We start from the raw sequence: 25,641 nt of genomic DNA, 5'->3' as shown, positions 1-25,641 counted from the left end.
GGGAGCCAGGAGGTGATCTACTTTAAGTCGACAATGAAATTGCTTTTTGACAATTTATGTCTAATCCCCCTCAGAACCCTGATATTGAAACCACTATATCTTTTGACCTAATTCACTGATTTAATGCTCATAATGGACCTGAGACTTAAATAGGTAGAAAGCACTGGGAAGGATAAAGAGAATGCCCAGGGAAACTTGGGCACTTGCTATCATTCAGAACTATTTGTGGAAACACTGAAATCTAAAATGAAACCAAAGTACTTCATATGGAAGTCTCCCTAAGACTCCCATGAAATATTTAAAGCTAAAACTCCTCAGTAGGATTTATAAAATCAAAAAAGATTTTCAAGGAACTATACATGAAGGATAGTCTAGATTCAAAGCCTCATTTATGCTTCCCATAGGGGACACTGAATATAAGTGTGATAGGAAAGTGCCTTGTGACACAATGGCTTCTTTCTAGATTTCATTTCAATATTTTTCATCCTATTACTATAAATCTTTAGACTTTTTAATGAAAAAGACTCACCTGAAAATCTAATTTGATTTTCTTTTTAAACTCTTGTCTCTTCATGGCAACTGTTTAGGTAATATAAAACCAAAACTACAAATCTTTTGGAAGGAAAGGTATGTTTCCATACCCTTTTTCACATACTTTGTGCTTCCTAATACAAGTCTTCCTCTATGTTAGACACGTCAGATACTATGTGGGAACTTCTATATCTGCGCACCTGGAAATAAGTCATTCCAACGATTCTTTCCCTAGATCAATAAAGTGCCAAGATTATCTACCCCCAATACAAAAAACAGAGCTCTCTAGAAATGTAAACAATGACTTACATTCTAATGGCTAATATTTATTGAGAACTCACCATGTTCCAGTCATTGTTGTAAACAATTTGCATATATTATTAAGTTTAATCCTCAAACATTTTACAGAGAAGAAAACGGAATCATAGGGAGATTAAGTAACTTGCCAAAAGTCAAACAGCTTAAGTAGCAGGGCTAGAATCTGAACTTGAGCAGTGTTGACTCCAGAGTTTAGTTAAGCTCTTAACCACTATGCATCCATAACAAGCCCTGGATATCGCCATTCTTATAATGCACCTGGATGGGAGCATCTTTCCATGAAGTTTCCTTCAGCTTTTCTATCTTCAGCCTCACTTTTTCATCTCTCCATAGCTACAAGGCTTTCTGTTGGGATTATTTATTATAGAGGTGGGGGGAGAAAGCTCATGGACATTTATGTCCATAAAGCTAGATGGACTAGCTTGAAAATATTTGAAACAAATATTCCAATAAAGCTTTATATTAAGATGGATAGTCCTGAGGTCCTAGTGTGTTTCTTTAGATTTTTCACTCTCAATTTCCCATAGTATTAGATTATTCCAATAGAAATTAAAAAGTATGAATCTAATGTGAACTGGCTGAAAGGAGAAAACAATAACCCCTCAAATCAATTCTTTATTTCTACAATGTAGCTTCTTACTACAAAATTATTAAAATGAGAGATATATTTCTTAACTTTCCTATGCTCCAATCTTTATACTGGAAGGAATCCCAGTGAACTGTTGAAATATACAGGATTCTAGGGAGATTTCCCTCCATTCTAAGATGGAGATGTTTTATTAAATATGTTTTTGGGTAGAGATCATGATGACGGTAATTCTACTGATAATGAATTAATAATCAGAACTTTTTTCTCTTGGTCTTTTTGACCAAAACAGAACTCATTAATATTTCTCTATTTGATTATAAAATATGAGAATAGCAATGCTTAAGAGGTATGAAGAAGTAGAGTTACTTCCTTTTAGTAAATTCCAAATGAATGCTCTATAGCTATTAATAGAGAGAATATTAACTTTTTTCTAAACACTTCAATGTTTGTAAAACCTTACTTTAGAAAGTGAAAAGCCATAATTCTACTGGAAAATAGAATTTTATTTAACTTTATAATAAATATAAAAAGTGGTCCCTAATGTCCCTTCCAGCTTTAATGCTTGTTCTAATTCAGTATGGAAAAGAATGACAATAAACTCAAAACAATTTTAGGCAAACATTGTCAACATTCAGCAAAAAATGGAGTGAATAAAATACTTTAGCCAATAAAAGGAAGAGTTTTAAAACCCTCTGTATTATTATACTCACTAAAATCCACTTAGTTTGACTAAATAAATATGTGACAGCTGGTCAATTACTTATCCCACTTGAGTTTATTTCTATAGCATCAACCTAAGGACTGAAAGCAGTTTCTAAACGGAGCCTAAAGATGAGCTGAAGTAACATCGAACTAAGGCAGTGAATTTGTTCACTAAGTACATGATTAAAGACTAAATAACTCAGATTATTTCAACAAATTAATAGATCCAAGGTACGACCCAATCCTCCATCCAAGGGTGAGAAGTGATAGGGAAGACAGAGGTTTGCTATTACAGGGGGCTATTTCTTCTTGGTTCCTATTTATTTCAGAAAAAAAATTAAGTTCTTTCATATTAAGAAGGATCTGTGAATATATCCAAATGTTTGCTTTCAGAATGATCATATAAGCAATTTCCTGAAAAACTGTGGTCAAAATTTTTGCAAAGTGGGGGGCTGGCCCGGTGGCGCAGCGGTTAAGTTCGCACGTTCTGCTTCTCGGCGGCCCGGGGTTCGCTGGTTCGGATCCCGGGTGCGGACATGGCACTGCTTGGCAGCCATGCTGTGGTAGGCGTCCCACGTATAAACTAGAGGAAGATGGACACGGATGTTATCTCAGAGCCAGGCTTCCTCAGCAAAAAGAGGAGGACTGGCAGTAGTTAGCTCAGGGCTAATCTTCCTCAAAAAAAAAAAAATTTTCTTTGCAAAGTGGCAGTATTCAATAATAATGATTATCTCCTCAAATCTATGTGTTTTCTCTATCTCAAGGGTCTTGGGTTCATGCCCCTTTCAAATCCACTTAGATCACTTGCACTTTTTAATATCCCCAATAAGCATAGAAAGTACTTAAAATAATCTTGCATGAATTGAATTTCTTAAATAAAAATAGCATTAAATTAATTGATATAGATTTTGTTGCTTCATAAAAACACTTACGTGGACCCACAAAGTTACCTCAAAAGCAGAATGTGGAAAATAATGGTGTACACTTTATGTGAGAAAGGGACAATCAAAACAAAATGTCAGCTACAGAAGTAGATGATAGGCACAGACTTTGCCAACAGGCCCCCCTTATCCTTGATTTTGCTCTCTGCAGTTTCAGTTACCCGGGGTCAACTGTGGTCTGAAAATAACACTACACTACAACATTAATGTGATCCGTCTCACTTCATCTCATCGTGTAGGCACTGTATCATCTCATCATCACAAGATGATGAAGGATGAGTACAGAACAATAAGGTATTTTGAGAGAGAGATGACATTCACATAACTTTTATTACAATATATTGTTATAATTGTTCTGTTTTACTATTAGTTATTTTTAATATCCTACTGTGCCTAATTTATAAATTAAACTTTATCATAAGTATGTATATGTAGGAAAAAACATAGTATATATAGAGTTTGGTACTATCCACGGTTTCAGGCATCCTCTGGGGGTTTTGGAATGTATCCCCCACAGATAAGGGGGAACTACTGTACATTTAAAATAGCAATTTTCTAGTGGGAAAGAAACTGTAATTATATAAAAGCTTTTTAGCAAAACATTATGTAGGTTACATAAAACTATGTAGATGCTAGTAATATTCAAAACAGTAAACTACTTCAAGTAAGAAAACAAGTCTTCTACTTTAAAGATTATCATAATTGCTAAGGAAAAAAAATCCAAAAAAGGTGAAGGAAAATACTTTCCTCTGTAAGAACTGAATACATGTTACAAGTAAATATTCTTTAATGTTCTAAAGTGCAGGAAATAAATTACACAGTCATGTGTGGCTTAACAATGGGGATGCAGTCTGGGAAATTTGTCATTAGACAATTTCATCGTTGTGCAAACATCGTACGTACTTACACAAACCTAGATGGTATAGCCTACTACTCACCTAGGCTATATGGTACTAATCTTATGGGACCACCATCGTAGAGTGGTCCTTCACTGACTGAAATGTTGTTATGTGGCACAGGACTGTACTATAATATGTTTCTGTTGTTTGCTTATCTACCTCTAGGCTGAGCACAAAGCTATGCACATAATGAGCACACTGTGAAACAGCAGAAAGGGCCAGCCATTGGAAGTTAGGCCTACATTAAAACCCCAGCTCAGTCACTTCCTAGTATTTGACCTTGGACAACCCTCTCTGAGTCTCAGTGTCCAATATCTAAAACAATTCTTGTCTTGGGGGATTGTTAGGAAAATTAAATGAGGTCTTCGTGATTCTCTTATTAACACCTAGCATACAGAACCTATCCAATACATTTTAAATAAAGGAACAGTAACTAATCTACATTTAAAAAAATAACATGTGCCTCTATCAATAGGCCTCTGTCAGCAGCATAAAGCTTCAAAAGGACCTGGTACAAAGTCTTGGATGGAGAGACATTTTTTCCTCTATATTCCTCATAACATCATATCCACTTCCAAAACAATATTTGTAGGCATTACTTTTATTCAAAACATATTCTGGGCTCTGTTACTGATTTCTAGTTTTATTCCATTGTGGTTGGAAAAGATACTTGGTTAAGATTTCAATGTTAATAATTTTCTTAAGACTTGAGATATCACCTCACACCTGCTACAATGGCTATTATAAAAAAAGCATCCCCCAAACAAAACAAATAAACAAAAAAGCCAAAAGACAACGAGCGTTGGTGAGGATGTGGAGAAACTGGAACCCTTGCACACTGTTGGTAGGAATGCAAATTGGTGCAGTCACTGTGGAAAACTATATGGAAGTTCCTTGAAAAATTAGAACCAATCATATGATCCAGCAACCCAGCTACTGAGTATTTATCAAAGGATTGAAATCAAGATCTTGAAGAGATATTAGCACTCCCAAGTTCAAGGAAGTACTATTTACGATAGCCAAGATGTGGAAACAAACTAAATGTCCAGTGACAGATGAATGGATAAAGAAAATGTGGTACATACATATAATCGAACATTATTTAGCCTTAAAAAAGAAGGAAATCCTTCAATATGCAACAGTATGGATGAACCTGGAAGACATTATGCTAAGTGAAATAAGCAAGTCACAGAAGAATAAATACTGCACAATTTCACTTATAGGAAGTATCTAAAATAGTCAAAATCGTAGAATCAGAGTGGAATGTTGGTTGCCAAGGGCTGAGGGGAGGAGGAAAATGAGGAGCTGCTAATTAATGAGCATAAAGTTTCAGTTGTACAAGAATAAATTCTAGAGATCTGCTGTACAACATTGTGCCTATTAGTTGACAATACTCTATTGCATACTTAAAAATTTAAGAGGGTAGATCTCATGTTAAGTGTTCTTACCACAATAAAAAAAGACATTTTTCCTAAGGAAAAAACTTAATACACTCTTAAATAGTTTTCTTAGCTTTGTCTTTGCCTCTAATTTTTAAAAAAATATATTGACAGTTCATTGAGCATTCTATATCATTTCTTACTAGGTGAGTATTTAGTTAGATCCTTGCACTTGCCACAAAAGACAGGCTCATTTAATGGTTAAAAAACTCTCAAAAACAAAAAACTAAATGGTTGAGCAAATCTTCTACGAAATCTATAAGAAAAGGAGTGGGTAAGTAATAGAGACAGCACACCACATATTGGTTAAAAGCATGGACTCTGAAATAAGATAGACCTACATTCAAATGTGGGCTTAACTAATTACTTTGTGATCTTGGGGAAGTCACTTACCCGAGTATCAAATTCTTCTGTAAAATGAGAAAAGTAACATCAACTTGATAGAACAGTCATAAGGGTTAAAGTCTTTAGATACCTAACATACAATAAGATCCCCATAAGTGTGAGGTCTCTATTGCTATTAATACCACTCAGATTAAATATAGTGTTTGCAAAATTACTACTTAGCAAAGCTCATGTCTTATTCATGACACGGCATAACTTAGCTGTGAAAGTACGGATAGCAGAAAAAAGTGTTTACTATTCTCTAGTGACTAAAAATCTCTTTGATGAGATTGGATTTGTTAAAATACTCTTTTACATTTCATAAACAAGGAGAATGGAGCATAGAGCAAGTAGCAAGCACCATGTTCTAGGCTGGGTGTTAAGTGCACTGGCATTTAGTGTTGAGCGGAAAGCAAACTCTTTTGGTTATACCTAAAGTATATTCCCAGCATGTCTGTATCCTCCATTAAACTGCCATTTCCCAGATAAAGTCCTCATTATCTCACATCAGGACTACTACAATAACCTGTTCAGTCTCCTTGTTTCTACTCTTGCCTACCCTCTAATCCATTATTTATCATAGCTAGAACAATATTATAAAAATATGACCTACATTATGCTACTCCCCTAACTGAAACCCTTTGGAATAAAATCCAAACTTCTTATCATACCTTTGTGATACCTAGCCTCTAAGACAGCTCCCAATGTTTCCTGCTTCCTGAAATTCACACCCTGTGTAGTTCCCTTCCACACTGTACCAACGTTGGTCTGTGTGGCCAATAGGATACATCAGAAATGATGGTATGCCACTTGCAAAAAGGTTATAAAAGACTGTGGTTTCTATTTTGGGTGTTCTCTTGCTTGCCTACTCTCTTCTTCACTCTCTTCGATCTTTCACTCTGAAGGAAGCAATACCATGATATGAGCAGCCCTGTGGAGAGTTCCATGTGGAGAGGAACTTCAGCTTCTGGATAATAGCCAGTGAGGAACGAAGGCCTTCCAGCATCCACGTGAGTGAGCTGGGAAGCGGATTCATCCTCTAGCTCCAGCTGAGCTTTGAGATAACTATAACCCTGGTGGTTGCTTGACTGCAACCTCCTGAAGGTCCTTGAGCCAGAGCCACCAGCTAAGCCACTCCCAGATTCCTGAGTCAGAGAAACTGTATAAGATGTTTATAGTTACAAACTGTTACGTTTTTTGGTAATTTGTTATACAGCAATAATTAATACAGCCTACAAAGGTCCTGATAACCTGATCCTTGTCTGTTTCTTCGATCTCAATTCACATATTACTCTCCTCCTGCTCATTATGCTCCAGTTACATAGGGCTTCTTCTAACTCCTCCAAAGGGCCAAGCTTTCCCTGCCATCTTTGGACCTGCTGTGCCCTCTGCCTAGAATGCTCATTCTCTTGATATTTGAATGGCTGGTTGCTTTTCCTCCTTCCATGATTCTTCCCCTGACTTTCCCCCTAATTAATATATATCCCATATTTTACTTCACTCAGCACTGTATTTTCTTCATAGCACTAATCACAAGCCATAATTTTCCCCACACATATTAGAATGAAAGTGCCAAGAATGCAGGGACCACATCGATCACATTTTTCATTGTATCCTCTATATTTATTCAGAGCATGGCACACAGTGGGACCTAAATGAATACTTGTTGAGTGATTAAACAATTGAAATTTTTTTTTGCAAAAACAAAACAAACATAAAACTCACTTCAGATGTTAGCTATGGTAATAGAGGCCAGACATTCTTACAGTAAGCATTGAATAGAAAGGTTATCTTTGTTAGTGGAAATGCCATTTTATAATGATAACCGGGACAGAACATACGGTATACTTACTTGATTTTGGCCACAACAAACAGATCATTGAACAGGAAAAGATGCCGCTCCTGCCTCTGCAGGCCTCTTTTGAGTTCTACCCGGCCATCAATTAGCAGGGTCCTACTGGAGCACACAAATGATGACAGAAATGCACATGTGTCCATGCTAGCAGAAGGACTTTCCCTGTAACAGATCAAACACCACAGATCTTTAGTCAAATGATCAAATAGAGAGGATCAATTTCTATAAAATTATAGCTTATAGTTGGTCAAGAAATATAAAACTTTATAATTTTTTTAATGCAATGGCATAGTTTCCTAACTGGTCCCCAGTCTATCTCCACACAGTAGTCTTTTAACATTTCATTATGAAAATTTTCAAACATAAAGCAAAGTTGAAAGTTTTATAATAAACACATGTATACCCCAACATGGATTCTTCCATTAGAATTTTATTATACTTGCTTTATCATATACCTATCCAACTATCTATCCTTCTATCTTCTCATTAATCCATTTTATTTTTGGCATTTCAGTGTAAACTGCATACAACAGTACATTTCCCCTGAAAGATGTCAGCATGAATAGCATTAACTAGAGTTCAATATTTATAATTTTTAAAAACGTATACTCAATGAAATGCATAAATTTTAGGTATATATTCAATGAGTTTTGACAAATGTTTTCACCTGTGTAATCTAAACCTTTATCAGGATATAGAACATTATCATCACTCCAAAAAAATTTCCTCTCGTTCCTTTCAATTATTACCTGAATTAGCTGAAGATGGCCTCTATGTATTGGCCCCTGGGTTGCTTATTTCTTCACTGCAGGCTGAGGCCCACTAGCTTAAAATTCTGAAGGCACCAAACTCAAATTTTTACACACCAATTATTTAAAAAATAGCTCAAACAAGCAGATTTTTACTCATTTATAGCTTGCTTGCTTTGCATACTTCACAAAACTACACTCAACATTTGCTAGCCATTGATAAGACAGAGCCTTGTGGTTATAAGACCCGAAGTCACCACCACCCTTCAGAGCTCTCTGACCTAGAGACTCTCTGCTGTGCTACTGAATGACAGAGACACCCTCTCCAATCTCCCTCACCTCAGGAGTTCCCTTGCCCTCCTCCCCTTCTGCTGGTGGTCCTTTGACCACAAGTCTCTAGACACTCGTGAGGAACCTCCTTTCTCACGCAACCCTGCCAATGGTCGTCTCTTTCTCCTTATCAGCCCCCAGATCCCTCAAATTCCTTACAACAGTGAATCCTCACCCCATTACCGACCAAGGCAACCACTATTCTGATTTTTTTTCTCCACTGAAGATTAATTTTGCCTGTTCTAGGGTTTCATATAAATGGAACCATAGTATGTATTCTTTTAGGTAACATTTACTCAGCATCTTTCTGTTACGTTTATTAGTAATCTATTCCTTTATTTTGCTGAATAGTATTCCACTATATAAACACATCAAAGTTCGTGTATCCATTCTCCTACTGATGAACACCTAGGCTCTTTCCAGTTTTTAGCTATTATGAGTAAAACCACTATTAAATGTTGTATTGGTCTTCTTGTGACCTATGTTTTCATTTCTCTTAGACAAATACCTCAGAGTGGAATTGTTGGGTCACAGAGTAGGTGTATGTTTAATTTTAGAAGAAACTGCTGGTTAGTTTTCCAAAGTCGCTGTACCAATTTATATTGCTAACAATGTTGTAGGAGAGTTCCAGTTGCTCCATAACCTTGCCAACATTTGATATTGTCAGTCTTTTAAATTTTGGCCATTCTAGTGGATGTATATAGTAGCATCTCATTAAATCTTTAATTTACATTTCTTTGATAACTGTTGATGTTGAACATACATGTTCTTATTGGTCATTTACATATCTTTATTTGTGAACTGTCTTCAAATCTTTTGCCTGTTTTTAAAAAATTGGGTTATGTATCTTTTATTATTGCATTGTAGGGATATTTTATACATCCTGGATGCTCATCCTTCATCAGGTATATGTTTTGCAAATATCTTCTCCAAGTCTGTTGCTTGCTTGTACACTTTCTTGTTTTTTTGATGAAAAGTTTTTAATTTTGGTGAAGTGTAATTTATCATTTTTTTGGAAATTGCATTTGTTTTCTGTGACCTTTCTAAGAAATCTTTGCTCATCCTCAAGCCATGAAGATATTCTCCTATGTTTTCCACTAAAATCTGTATGATTTTAGTTTTTACATCTAAGTCTATGACTCATCTCAAATTAATTTTGGTTTACAGTATAACTACAGGCTAAGGTTCACTTTGTTTTTTTATATGGACACCTTATTCCAGCAACATGTGCACAAAAGACTTTCCCTTCCTCAGTGGATTACTTTGGCACCTTTGTTGAAAATCACGTGGCTATAAAGCATGGGTCTGTTACCGGGCTCTCTCTTCTGTTCCACTGATCTATTTGTTAATTCTTATGCCAGAACCACATTGTCATATTATTCTGTCTTTACAGTAAATCATGAAATTAGCTAGTGTAAATCCACCAACTTTACTTTTCTTTTTTGAGACTGTTTTGAATAATCTATATCCTTTATATTTCCATATACATTTTAGAGATTAATAAAGATGAAGAACACAGGAGGGAAAGCCTATTGTGGCTGGGCAAGAAGAGATGAGCTCAGTTTCAAATACACTGAGTTTGAAATTATCAGTGGACTAGGTGGCATGGGGAAATTAGGCAGGCAGCTAGCACTTAGAAGAGAAGTCAGAAGTAGAGATGTAGATTTAGTAATCATACAAAGACAAGCGCATAAGTAATACTATGGGAATGGCTAGAACTGCCGGGGGAAGGAGCAGAGAATAAGAAAGAAGGTAAAAAATACATCCCTGATAAAATATGTAATTTGAAGAGGTGAAGAAAGGAGAATCTGTGAACAAAGTGGAGACTGATGAATAAAGTAGCAGGAAAAGAAGAATAACAAGCAGTGATGGTCTGGAGTGCTGAAACAGGTAGAGGGGATAACAAGCTGAAGACTGAGAGGATGTCTGGGAAAGAATTATCAGCATAAAGATCTTCAAGAAAACAGTTCCAGGAGAGTGGTGAGGGCAGAACTCAAATGGCCTGGGGCTTGAGTGAAAGAATGAGAAGTGAAGAATTAAAGGCAGGAACTCTGGTCATTTTTTAGCAACTTAACATTAGAAGGTGACTTTAAGAGGAAAGGTAGGAAGAGGAGAGAAACAATCAGCCTTGAAGGCAGGTATTATTAACTCTCATTTTACAGATTTGGAAGCTGATGTTCAGAGCAGTTAAAATATACTGCTATTAAGTGAAGTCCTGGGATTTACAAGTAAGTAAGGTTTCAAAACATGTATTTTTAAAAATTCTATGTAGCCTTTCTAAAGGACAAGCACTTCATTTACATTGACTCAGATCCCTCCTCCACCCATGGTAACTGAGCTCAGTAGTTTAGAACTTAATGAGGGCTGAGGCGAGAAGTGGGCTAATCTAAGCCTTTTTGCTGAGTACTGTGACATGGTGCGTACCTCATCTGTAAGTTAAGGCAGTTGGAATAGAAGATCTTCAAATTCCTTTTATAATTTGTATATGGAACTAACTATAATAACATGTACTCAAATGGTGGAATAAGATCACTGATGAGAGGGAAACAGATAATAGATAGGGTTAGCTACCTCTGTTAAGCAACCCTATCCTAGAGTACGTTTTATAAATGCAGGGCTAAGCATACTTGAGAGTCACCTCAGGGAAATAAGCTAGAGTTGAAATAAAATAAAATAAGCAATAGTAATAACAATGATAACAAGAACTAAGAGACATCTCTTTATTAGTCTAGTTTTTAAAAGGAGCTCAAAGAACAAGAATTCATTAGGGTCTCCATCAAAGTATAGAGTATAAGAGAGCATGCCTCGTCATCCTAAGTATCTGGTTCCCATGGCGGCCACAATAAATAGAGATTCTGGCTTATCTATGTTCCTTGGGTCTGAATAGTATGGGTCACAGTGTCTGATCTCTCCTAGGAATACCAAAAGGTTGAGGACCATACACTATCCTGATAACTCTGCAAGGTAATGCCTGAGTGGTCAGCCATCCCTTCTTCCTTTATAGTTGTTCTCAAATTGTGGTCCCCTGCAAGCAGCACCATCATCAACTAGGAACTTCATTTTTCTTTTTGCTGAGGAAGATCTGCCCTGAGCTAATATCTGTGCCAATCTTCCTTTATTTTGTATGTGGGTCACTACCATAGCATGGCTGCCAAGGAGTGATGTAGGTCCATGTCCAGGAACTGAACCTGGACCACCGAAATGGAGCACCCTGAACTTAACCACTAGGCCACAGGGCTGGCCCCAAGAACGGCTTAAAAACACAAATTCTCAGGCCTACCTCAAACTTACTGAATCAGAAACTCTGGAGGTTGGCTCAGCATACTGTATTTTAACAAGCCATTCAGATGATTCTTTCTACTGCATGCTGAAGTTTAAGAATCACTGCTTTCTTATGACTCTATAACACATTCTGGCTCTAACACTCCAAAATTCTACAATTATGTATTCAAAGTAAGTCTAAGTAGCGTGTAATTCTACTTCAGGTAAGGTGAACTTCTGAGAGTTGTTCCATCATTTCCTGTGGTTTTTGAGGTACACTTACTTCTCCTAATAAGTCTATTATTCTCACTAATTATGCTCTCTAATTACTAATTAAGCACATAACTATGTATAATTTAAAGAGATGTGTAAGTGCATAACAAAGCAAGTAAATCATTGAGAGTCCTTTGAAAGAAACGGGAAAGGGAGTTTTTATGTTTGACATTATAGACTGAAATTAAGCAGAGAGAAAAGGTCCATATTCACCATCATAGAGAAAAATCCTTTCTATTTCAAACTCTTTCGGGGTAGGGGAGCAGGAGGAGGCACAATGGCATCTTTTATCATGCAGTGATTTTCAAATTTATAGAAAACAAGAATGAAATTTCACTTGCTCTTGTGAAAACTGAGCCAGGACAAGGCTAGCAAGCAATGGATGGACAAAGGAAAGGCAAACTTAGTGTTTTACATTGCTTTAGGCTCTTAGTTGCCTGAAAGGAAAATTTTGCAAGGGGAAAATAATCACCATTTGCATTTTGGTTTTAGGTATCCATAAATAACTGCTTTTTTATTATATTGATAAACCATAAGATAGCAATATGGTTTAAACTAGGGATCTTCAAACTATTACTCAAAGGATCTAGTAGGAAATAGTTTAGGCTTTGTGGGCCATATGGTCTCTCTTGTCAACTACTCTGCTGCTGAATGGCAAAATCAGCCATATACAACACCTAAATGAATGGGTGTGGCTTGATCCGATACAACCTTATTTACAAAAACAGGCAGCCCGTCTGGGCCGTGGTTTGCTGACCTCTGGTTAAACAGTACTTCTAAAACAATTAAGAGCTTATAAATAAAAGCTAATCTGAAGCAGTTAGGGAACTAAAAATTATTTTTTTGCTTGGGGTTAGCATAGGCCAAAGATTAATTAGGTTATTTTAAAAAATGGTTTGCATTTTAAAGTAATTCCAAAGGACTTTCATGAATAATAACTAATTTTCCACCTCACAATAATACTTTCAGATAAGTAAATTTGATGGTGGTGTGGGGGACAATCCACAATGAAGTTAAAATATTTTTCTTTTTCAGTGTGGATTTATCTGCAGTCTGCCATTTTAAAGATCTACGTAGAAGTATGGCAAGAGATGCCTCGCGACTTTAGCAAGCTAAGAATCGGTTAAAAAAAACAACAACATTCATGCAGTACTCTAGAGTAAAAATAAACATCTCAGCACTCACATAATTTAAAAAGAAAAAAATCTTTTGTAGAAGGAAACAAAAACACAAATAACCTTGTGTTTTTTAAAACTACAATCTTAATCAGTGTTTCTTACTTAAAAATGTATTTCTCAATTATGTGACTCTGAAGTGTTTATTTTTATTCTGAGTGCAGTGTAGCTGTGTTTATTTTAGTCCCTTAGAGTATGGAAATGGGGAGGAGGGTAAGATTATAACCTTCTATTTAGCCTCTTAATATAGCCTGATTAGGATTTACAAGTTATAATTAACAGAGCTCTAAAATGATCTAACGAATACAAGCAGAGTCTAAGAATTAACCTGCTGCTTGCTTCTTAGGTATTAACATTCCATTTTCAAATAGATTTGTAAAGCCATTTCTGAAAGGCAAAAAGGAGTTTTAGGACCTTAATCATTTTTTCACTAAAACTAGACGATAGCTTTCATGAAACGTGGCCTCTTCATAATTATTACTAAGGCTCATTCTAAAAGTGAGTCCACTTTTAGGTGCAATTTTAGAGGTGGTGTTGCTTCATCTTAAATCACAAAAGAAAATCAATTCAATTCAGAATACTTCTTGGACATGTCTACGTTTATAAGCAGTAATCAGTTAGTGATAATGATGACAAGTACCAGATGGGATCTTGATAACCTCAAAGCCTAGCACACGGTCACTCTTCATTCCAAATGCCATCTCTTCCATGAAAATTTTCTCTCAGTTGAATCCTTGATTGGCATCTCTCATATGATATCAACATTTAAATCCTGCTTTGTACCTCTTAAATATTCTCATTCAACAGATACTGAGTATATGAGCACCATATAATAAGTTAATTATTTGTAATAGTGATAAGGGTTCCTGTGCTGGGGGCCTGCCATGTGCCAGGCACTGGAGACAGATGTGGTCCCTAGCCTCAAGGAGTTAGCAATGTGATAGGTGAATCAGACAAGTAAACACAATGATAAACCAGTGAGCTGAGTGCAATAAAAGAAATGCAGAGTACTGGGGCCACAGAGAAGAGCAAAAATTGGAGCCCCTCTTTGACACTGGATTGGTTAGGAAAGTTTCTTGGAGGAACCAAAGTCTTAAAGGATGGACAGACCAACGAAGGCTGAAGGGCAGTCTAAGAAAGGAGAGGCTGCCAAACATGCATTGCGTGCTGCAGTGACTTTGGGAAGTTCAGAAAGGCTGGAGTGACAAGGGCCTGAAGAAGAGTAGCCACAGACGAACAAGGGGCCCTATTACGGATGTTTTTCCTGCTACATGTAGACTTTATCTGAAAGCACTAAAAGGTTTTAAGCAGGACACTGTGCTTTGTAATATGTTGAAGAAAAGAGAGGAGGGCAAGCTTAGAGGAAGGCAGACCTTTAGGAATTTATTGCAGTAATATTAGGCAAGAAATGTCATAGACCTAAGTTGGCAGTAAGAAAAGAATAGAAGATATAGAGAAAAAAAATTAACAGATATTAAAAATACAGATTGTCAAAATTTGCAGAATGATTAGTTGTGGGGGGTAAGATGGAGACAGAAGTGACTAAGAAAAGGAATATAGACTTACTGCCCAGGCTTTATTTCTTTACTCGTTTTTTATCTATTTTTCATCCAAGAAATGCCTGCTGAGCATCTACATGTGTTGGCTAGGCATCATGCTAAATGGTGAAGGTATGGGGTAAACACCTGAGATTTATCTTCTACTCTTGTGGAACTTTGAGTCTAGTTATACAGGCAGCTATCTGCTTGACATTACCCGTCACTGTTGCTCAGTTCAATTTGTGGCAGAGGTTGAAAACCACAGCCCACAGTCTTACTTTATTTGGCCCACACAGAGGTTTCAAAAACATTTGATTTTGAATGTCCAGTTCACCACATACCCTCTCTTGCCATTTCTTTTCTCTGTTTATTACATCTCCCAGGGACCTTAAAGTATTTAAGTCTGTGAGTCTTGCCCTAGTGTTACTTTTTTTTTAAACCACCTTAATTTTGAGTTTTTAAGGTTATGGTAAAATACACATAAAACAAAATTTGCCATTTTAACCATTTTAAAATGTATAATTCATGGCATTTAGTATATTCACAATGTTGTACAACCATCACCACTATCTAGTTCCTGAATATTTTCATCATCCCCGAAGAAAAACCTGTACCATTAAGCGGTCACTTCCCATTCCCTACTCTGCCCAGTACCTGGCAACTAGCAACCTCTTTCTGTCTCTATGGATTTGCTATCCTGGATGTTTCATATCATATAATACATGGCCTTTTGTGTCTGGTTTCTTTCACTTAGCATAATGTTTTCAAGGTTCATCCATGTTGTAGCATGTATTAGCACTTCATTCCTTTTTATTGATGAATAATATTCCATTGTAGGGATATACCACATCTGTTTATCCATTCATTAGTTGATGGACATTTGGGTGGTTTCCACTTTTTGTTTGAATGCCTATTTTTTTTTGACTATATACCCAGCAGTGGAAATTACTGGATCACATGGTAATTCTATGTTTAAGTTATTGAGGAACTGTCAAACTGCTTTCCAAGGTGGTCGTACCATTTCCTACTCCCACCAGCAATGTATGAGGGCCCTAGTGTTACTTTTAATTCTTCTTTCATTTCCCAAATATAATCACATCTTATGTTTTAAGGATATTCTAACTAAAACACAAAATCTCCTGAGTCTAGATCCTCATACCTCTCCTATAGTTTGCAATGAACTCCTAACTAGACTCTTTACTTCCTTGCTCTCTCTTCTTCAATCTATACTACTCACTTCTATCAAATTAATCCTCTTGATGTAAATTATCCATGATCATGGCATGTACACTGTCTAAACACTAAGCCCAACTCACTAACAGAACTAGCATTCAAGTTCTAGCATCTGTTTTACCCTACCTGGTTATGATGATGTGTTGAGTTAGAACTCTCTATATTGCCTGTGTAAAGGTAACCCTGGTGAGTCTTAGAGAATAAATTAGTCCAGAGGTAATTTAGAACAAAAAGAGATGACCAATGAAATGAAGCTACAAAAACTACTATCAACATCAGAATTCTACCTTATTTAGCAATAAAAATCTGCCCGTTCAATATTCATGACTCTCTCAAACATCTCAAGATTAAAACCATTTTCAGGAAATCTAGTCTAAAGCAATCATCTGTCTTATTGTTCCTATAAAACATGGGAAAGTGCTGTTCTATTTCATTAATCATCATCTAGATAAAATCACATCCAGGGACTGGACCAGTGGGATAGTGGTTAAGTTTGTGCACTCCGTTTCAGCAGCCTTGGGGTTCACAGGTACAGATCCCAGGTGCAGACCTAGAACTGCTGGTTAAGCCATGCTGTGGCAGCATCCCACATAAAAAATAGAGGAATATTGCCACGGGTGTTAGCTCAGTGACAGTCTTCTTCAAGCAAATAGAAGAAGATCGGCAACAGATGTTAGCTCAGGGCCCATCTTCCTCACACACACACACAAAGTCACATCCAAATTTCTAAATAAAACTGTATATACAGATTACAACATGATATGGTTGTTTGCAATAGGTACTATTATTTCTACCTCTAAATTGACACCCATGATTAAATGATGCAGCATATAGCTCATATTATACAGTCTGAATTCTGACCTGGTACTGTAGTACAAAGCCTAGTGATAACGTTAATACCAGGATCATAACGAACTAAGCTAGGATAGGGCTTGTAGGATACACAGATGAATGGTTGGATAAATACAGTGAGCAAGGCCTTAAAAGCAAGAAATATGCGAAGGAGAACTTTCAAATTATCATCAAAATGCTGATTGGAAGAGGCAGCATAAGTGATACAATGAGAACAATAATGCTAAGTTTAAAGAGCAAGGAAAACACAAGCATTAAATAAGCAAAGACAGAATAACAAAATGGAAGGACGGAGAAGGAAACTGATAAACAGTAACACTGAGTGAGATCCATATACAAAGAGATATTATTTCCAAAGAAGGGAGTAAACTACATAACTTCTTCATAGCCTCGACGCAGAAGTTACTCAACAACATCCATTAGGAATTCACTTAGAACAAAACACTTGATAGGACATTACAAGAAGAATGGAGAGAATAATATCTTCTGGGCATTGCCTCTGAGAACTTAAAAAGAACCCCAAAATTTACATACAAATTATTTACAACGATGTAAGCCCACTTAGAGAAAAACTTGAGTTTTAGAATTTCAAATACTCCAGTGAAAATGAAAATGGCAACTGTTTAAGGAGAGCTCTATTTCATTATGAAAGCATGAGTAGGAACAGATAGATTCCAACTAAGGATTGGAGAAACCTCTGGTCTGTTGACTTAAAAATACTGTACATCTTAATTATCAACTAAGTAAAAATTGTTTTGGGTCATCTTCTTGAATCAGATAAGAATGCCAAACATATTTAAGCTACTCAAGGAAATTTATATGTGTAGTGATTACAGTGTGATATGGTTATATGTTAGTTTACTGATTCAACAATGAACCAAGTCACCAATATGCTGACTGGACACTCCAGTAGTTTGAGTATTTTGGTTAAGGTAATAATTACATAGTGGTACATTGAAAGGAACGAAAGAATCATACACAATTAAAAGTAGTTCTATATATAATTTCTGAATCTGCTAAAGCTAAAAATATCTCCTGATAACTTCTAATTAGAAAATTAAGAAATATCCTATTATACCTATGAATTAGAAAGTCCTCAAGGCAGTAGACTCAAGGCAGATTCATTTATTTATGACATTGATTCATAACTAATGGAGACCTAGCTTTGACAGGAAACTTTAACTACTATTTGACCAAAAATACCTACATACTACATTTCAGAGTAGTGAAGAACCACATAATAAATACTTGCTTTAAGACATTTTTTTAAAGAAATTCACAGCAATGAGTTGGTTGAAGTCTCCTGAAGCAAAAACTCATTAGAGGGTTTGAAATAAATTTTTGAGCACATTCTTGGTTTTGACAAATTTATTTCAAATTAAATCATTTGGGAAATAAAAGAAAAAATAAGTTTTTTAGTAGATGCTAAATAGGTGAATATTAAAGGAATATTTTAATCAAATGTTCTGTTTTCTATATTGGGATGGCTAAACTATTTGATGAAGTTTAACTTTTATTTTTTAAATTCCATATTTACAAATAATTTTCTCAGTCACTTACATATTAATGATTGCCTACAGTGCATTATGTAATATTCAAAGCACTGGGGATATAGCAACCAATGAACTAGCCAGGGGTGATGCAAAGAATTTCACCTTTTAATCTGAGTGAGATAGGAAGAGGGGATGGTTTGGACAGAGAAGCAACAGCACCTATATGATGAATAGAATGAAGGGAGGCAAAAGTGGAAGCATGTAGTAAACACTTGCTTAAAGAAAATCACAGTAACGAATTGGCTAAAATTCCTTAGGTGAAAACTCATTAGAGGCTTTTTGAAATCTAGTAACTTGGGAAAGAAATAATGGTGGTTTGGTAGCTGCGGAGGTGGTAAGAAATAGTTATATTCTGGAAATATTTCAAAGGTAGAACTTAATAGGATCTGATAATAGACTGATTTTTGGCATGGGCAAATGGAGTAGGGGTGGGGATAAGGAATTTGGTTTTGGACAAGTTTGAAATGCCTATTAGACATCAAAATGAAGATTTTAAAGCTACAAAAGAGATCAGGTCATCTAGGGAGTTAGCATAGATGGAGAACAGGTTCAAGCACTGAGCCCTGGGCCACACCACATTTAGAAGGTGGGAAAGGAGAAAGTAGCAAACTAGAATGAGCTGGCTGTCAGTAAAGAGAACCAAGAAGCCCAGGGAAGAAGGGAGAGATTAGGGTGTCCAATGCTGCAGAAAGGTCGAGGAAGATGATTTGACCATTGTACCTAGGTTATGGTGGTCAACATTGACCCTGTCAAGAAAAATTCTTGTAGGCATGCATGAAGAAATGATTCCAATTTGGTTAACATCAAATTTTAGATAATTGGTGATTCTGCAGAGTCACCATGTAACTTGACTAAAAACATATTCAATTTTTGGAAAAAAAATTTTTTAAAAAGATATCAAATGAAACTGGAAACATACAAAAGAAGTAGCCAAATCCAAGGAAGTGCTAATGAAATGGTCTTGGCCATTATTTGGTAAAGCTATTTTACAAAGCTCTAACAGTATTCTCTTACTATGACAGATAAAACAACTAAACGGAACAGAATACAAAAGCTCTCTCATAATTAGAGCAGACATTTTCATATATTCCAGAAAATTCTCCCCCACAGTGCTAAGAAAGTACCTTCTCTCTGAGAATGCAAAGCATGCTTTCTTGTGCTCAGCAGCAGTAACTTTTACCACACACTAGCAGCTTTTCATAAAATTAGTGTTAAAGTCCAAAATCAGTTTATATGTTATAGAGAAAAGATGTCAGAACACTTTCATTGACAGTCAGTCTATTTCAGTTTTCAAAAAGAGTATGTTTAAAACTACCTTATAGATGAAAGCCTGAGTAACTACCAAAAAACCTGGGATGCTTTTTGTTTCAACTTTTAGGACTGAACAACCTTCCTGCCTACCAAATTCAGTCATATACATATATACACATATACACGACTGAATCCCTTATAATAGGATTTAGCAGTTGTTAAGGACACAAGTAATTATGATTCCACACAAGGAACAGGCTCGTAAGTCCCACATCATGACATGAAATGCTTTTTAAGTGAGTAAACCTCTGCTGATAGCTTGCAATAAAAGATCCTCATTTGTCTCTTTTTGATAAAAGTACCCCAGAATTCAGGTAACTGAGCTTTCCAGATAAACTGGTTATTTTTACTGTACTAAAACTCCCTTATTGTAGGTAGAATAAAAACAATAACACACTAAAAAAGCATGCAGTTTGTCTCAGAGAGCGCTGCCAATATGTCTCAAGTGTTTCATACGAGCCTATGCTGGGAAACCTAATCTTGACATTAATCCTTTAAAGCATTAAAATCTAACACACTTTGCAATTTCAAACAAAAATAAACCCAAGTCTTCAAATAAACCTTTATATGGAACATATACAACACATGCAACTGTCAACAAACGTTGTGCTAAAAGATTTTTAAATAGTAAAGAGAAACAACTTCTATATTTACTACTGCATAAGAAATTGTCTATTTTCCAATTATTAGTCCTTTTCATCTGGGGCTGTCACCATTGCTGCAAATATCTGAATGAAATATAGCACTTAACATAGCACTTAAAAGGCCTGGCATTTTAAATAACTTTTACCCTGTACAACTTTAACATCTGTCACCAAAGCAAGAAACAAAACAAAAACACAAAACAATCCTCTAAATTGACCAGGTAATGTTGACTGGCACCCAGATGTATTGAAAATAGTGTAATTACATGTAAAAATGATGCAGTATAAAGTCAAAAGTGGTAAGTATCATAGAAAAGAGGTATAACAAATATTAAGGGAGTTTTGAAGTCAGAAAGTGTCCTTCGAGACAACTAGGTGGTGAAGTGGGAGAGGGGTGGGCCAGGAGGAAGACAAGAGATCAGACAAAGCTTCACAGAGGAATCAGCATTTGACCTGCATCTTTGCAGAGTTATGTTCTGGACAAAAGAGAAAAACTTGAGCATCAAAAGATCAGGGGATTTGCTAAAGGTCACAAAACTACGTATTGCAGTCAGGCCAGGAACGGTGGTTTCCTGATGCCCAAAGCAAGCAGGCTTTGGATTAGGCATTAAATGTGGGACAGAAGTAGCAGTTTTGGCCGTACTTTTCATCTAACTTTTCTCATAGTAAATGACCTTTGTCTATTTTTCCATTATTCTGGTTGAAATAGGTCACAAAGAACAAAAAATTTGCTAAAAGGACACTGAGAACAGGAAAGATTTCACAGTTGATGTTTAAATTACCTATATTACTTGATATTTCTCCTCTCTAAACACAGAAACTATATGAAACCTTTAAAAGAAAGTCTGTATCCTGGTATATTAGCAACATCTGACTCATAATAGGTGTTATGATTATTTGTTGACTGAATGTGCTACAAATGTGCTACTCAGCACTCATATATTACCTTTTATGTTCCCTTCTTATTTTGAATCTGTATGCCACGTTTGCCCAACTGGATGGCAAGCTCCTAGTGAGCACTTTACCTACACTTTGTAGCAAGGTTGGATCCCTGTCTTACTTCTGATCCCCTGTTTCTAGAACTGTGGGTGGTATAGAGGACTCAAATGTTTGCATAATGAATAGCTAAACAAACAAAACAGTGTCCTTAGTTTCTTCCTCACTTACAAAAGTAAAGCGGAGAAATTACTCAGTTTATCTGGATCAGTCAGAAACCAAAACCAAACCCCAAAGCCACTCTGCTCTGAGTCTCCCTTAATATTTGAGTTATACCTCTTTTCTATGATACTTACCACTTTTGACTTTATACTGCATCATTTTTACATCTAATTACACTATTTCCAATACATCTGGGTGCCAGTCAACATGTACCTGGTCAATTTAAGAGGATTTTTTTGTGTTTTTGTTTTGTTTCTTGCTTTGGTGACAGATGTTAAAGTTGTACAGGGTAAAAGTTACTTAAAAAACTAATCTTTTCCAGCTAGAGTAGGGTAGAGGTGGGAAAGAGAAGTTCTTTTCTCTTTTGGCTGATTATTATCACAGTCCCAGTAACCCACTGGAGCGAGGGTAAAGAAAGTTGCTAACCCTCTTGAGGGGAGGCAGACCATCTGATGACTGGCTCTTATTCTCCTTCTGTTAGTTAGTGTTAGTTTACTTTACGATTGTAGTTGCACCTTTACATCCACAGCACTCCATTTCTGGAATGCTTTTTCATGAGTGCTCCGAAATAAAAATAAGAGAGGAGGGTAGGAGAATTCCAGAAAGATGAATATTTGACTTCACGCAATTTAGTTCATAGTGGTGGGGCATGTGATCAAAGCATTCCAAAAAGTGAGAAAAAGCTAAAAGCTGTTAGAAATAACCTAAGCTCACTGTCTTTCTTGCCCAAGTTTGCAGACTCTAACTCAGACTCACCCCTCTCAAAGACCTGGGCTGTGTGCATATGTACAAAGGCATGCACTAAGATGTCCAGTGTGGTTTTGGAATTCTAACTCCTGACGCAAGGGCAAATCTTTCAGTTTTGCTCCTCACAAAACACAAAGTCTGGCATATACTCAACAAATGTTTGCTGAACTGAAATCCAAAGTAAACTAAAGAAAAATGAGAAACATTAAAGAACTCACCAACTGGACACCAGTTGTGGGGAAGCATCATATTAAAAATCCTTCCATCATTCTCAAATTCAAATTATCAGGAGATTAATCACAATATCATAAACTAATGGTAAATAACAAACGTCTTAAATTCTATTTTACTCAAAATATTTTAAAAATGTTAGTAATAAATGGAATACTTATAAATAACTGCTGGTACACGTTAAAGTGTGAAACCCACATATTAAAAGCCAGACAAAATAAAAATTGACAGCTCAACTAAAATGAAACCACATTTTAAGTCATTTTTCACATAGCTAAAATGACATCATTGCCTTAACAAAGCAGAGAGCACACACTGCATCTGTGTTGGTGGAGCTGAGCAAACACATGTGGCCTGATTTATTTCCTGACTGTGAACATTTTAGTGCCCCGCTATAAGGTGCTTTCTCTGACCATTAAGCACAAGTGCTAAAGCGATATTCCCTGTCATAGGGGCCTCGCTGGAAAGAGGGGTTAGTGGCAAAGTGCTCTACCGTTTCTATCATTCCCAATAAAATTACATTGGAAATAAATTCCAGAGGTTTCTGAATCTAGGGGTTTGGAGAAGATTTGGGAATAAATCTTTACACAGAACACAATTAAATTCCCATGGAAGTTTCATTCTTCTCATTCTTCAGAAAAAGATTCTCCACTGACCTCAACTCTGGATATCTATAGAGACTGTTAGTATTCCACAAAAACAGAGTCTAATTAACTACATTTGAGCTTCCTAGACTCTATTCTTTTTATAACCAGGAAGCTGAGTACATAGCCTTTGGAAACAGAAGAAAACAAAAGGGTGGTGGTGGTGAGGAGCAAGCCTTCTTCTCTTCTAGAACCAGAACTTAATGTGCTCCAAATATTAGCAGAACAAAATCAAAGTGCCTGCCCTCCACGAGGGGAAGGGTGTCTGTCTGTCTGGTTCACTGCTGTGTTCCCAGCAGGGCCTAGCCACAGGAAATACCCAACAAATACTTGCTGAATGAATTATAATGATGAATGTCTATCTTGCTATGGTCTTGGAAAGCCCAGATAGACAGTTATGGGTCTTCTCTGAAGGTGGCAGATATTGTGTGAGTTGGTGACATGGGAAGAGGCAGGTCTCTGAGGTGAGTGACAATGCCCAGCTTTCACTTCCCACTCTTTGATCTGGTGCCTTAGAAAAGAGTAGAGCTCCTTGGGGTTGGCACAGAGATGACCAGGAGAAAGGAAGGAAAGAAAAAGTCCTAATTTATAAATGATATTTTTAAATGGTATGTTATTGTCTTTATTTCCCTTAGGGCCCAGCATTTTTCTGAGTATCTTCCATGGAATGTTAATACGTGTCCAGCTCAGGGAGGCCTGCCCTGACTATGCTACCTAGTCACTCTCTCTCTAACTGCCATGTTTTATTTTCTCATACTAGGTCCTGCTTTATAACACTTTCATTTGTTTGTGTGTTTTCCTATCTATACCTCCCGACTAGAATGTAAACTCCTTGAAAGCAGGGACCTTACAACTATATACCCAGATGCCTAACCAAGTGCCTGATACACAGCTGTCACTTAAATATCTGTTGAATAAATTACAAATTGCCAGGCACCACTCTAAGAGATGAATGAGACAAACAAAATACTTATCCCTTGTAGAGTTTACATTCTATGAAGACATAATATATAATATCAGGAAAGAGGAGACTGTAGCAAACACGAGACTGAAGAGGTTTCTTTATTTCCCTATTTTCCAGAGCTTTTACTACGCTATATGCACAGTGAAAATTGATGAAGTACCTTTCTTCCCCCTAACTGAACATCTGACAGAAGCAATGTTTCCCATTTACATTGAACACACATTGGGAAGTGCAGTCCTCTGCCTTGCTTAGGTAATCCCATTTAGTCTGCCCTGGCTTGATGTTGGCATGAAGGGAAGATTCCCATTTACGCTTGGGACAGAGTCTTAAATTGTCAGTGTGGGACAGCAGTGATAACTAGGGAGAGATTTTCAACAGTGTATGGAAGTCAAGGGAAAGACACTGAACTGAGAGTTTCAGCCATCCCTCCCTGCCTGGATAGTCTCCTTCTACTACCAGTGTAGGAGGATCTGGGTTTTCTTTATTCATCTTGAGAGTTTCTGAGCTTTTTCATTAATTTTGTAAAATTCTTGGCCACTACATCTCCAAATATTTTCTCTGCCCTGTTTCTCTCTCTCTTCTCTGGGACATAATTACATGTATGTTAGACCATTTGATATTGTTCCACAGCTCCTGGATGCTTCACCTTTTTTTTCTTTGTGTTTCACTTTGGAAAATTTCTATGAATCCATCTTCAGGTTTACTGATTCTTTCTTTAGTGGTGTCAAGTCTGTGGATAAACCCGTTGAAAGAATTCTTCATCTTTGATATCACATCATCGTTTATGTCTGAGATTCCATTTGACTCTTTTTTCGTTTCCATCCCTCTGCTAAAATTTCCCATCTGTTCATGAATACCATCCACCTTTTCCACTAGATCCTTTACATATTAATCCTAGTTAACGTCTCTGTCTGATAGTTCCAAGATCTGGTTCATCTCTCAGTCTGGCGGACTACTTTATCTTTCACAGTGGGTTTTTTACTTTCTATTTAATGTGTTGTGAAATTTTTGATTGAATACTGGACATTGTGATAGAAAAAGAACAGAGACTGAGATAAATAGTATTTAATCATGGAAGTGGGCACGCTTCTTCTTATGTTAGGCCATTAGCATGAGAGGCTGAATCAATTTAGTCAGTCGTTGAGCTGGGTTTGGGTTTGTTGTTGCTATCTTTAACTTCAGTGTACGACAGTCTTTAGATTCTTCCAGTGATGGACTATTGCTGCCTAGTGTTTAGTGTGAGGCCTGGAATACTGGAGAGTTTTTCTACTGTTCCTGCTCCACTTCCAGTTTTTAGCGGCCCCTGAATGCCTGCACTTC

At 36.6% G+C, this 25,641-nt stretch overlaps 1 protein-coding gene across 6 annotated transcripts in view; it reads right to left on the bottom strand.

Annotated features, from left to right (window-relative positions):
• The window catches only part of ARHGAP20 (Rho GTPase activating protein 20), a 114,043-nt gene that overhangs the window by 43,255 nt on the left and 45,147 nt on the right, over positions 1-25,641 (bottom strand). For all 6 annotated transcript variants that reach the window (XM_044752376.2, XM_014844389.3, XM_070490322.1 and 3 more), the window contains exon 3: positions 7,656-7,820. In XM_044752376.2, coding sequence (XP_044608311.2) covers positions 7,656-7,820 — 165 coding nt within the window. The remainder of the gene's footprint in view (positions 1-7,655; positions 7,821-25,641) is intronic.

This window comes from Equus asinus, chromosome 20 (assembly GCF_041296235.1).
Source record: "Equus asinus isolate D_3611 breed Donkey chromosome 20, EquAss-T2T_v2, whole genome shotgun sequence".
In the NCBI taxonomy this organism is placed as follows: domain Eukaryota; kingdom Metazoa; phylum Chordata; class Mammalia; order Perissodactyla; family Equidae; genus Equus; species Equus asinus.
Note: the sequence above shows the minus strand (reverse complement) of the source record. Positions and strands in the feature narration are given on the sequence as shown.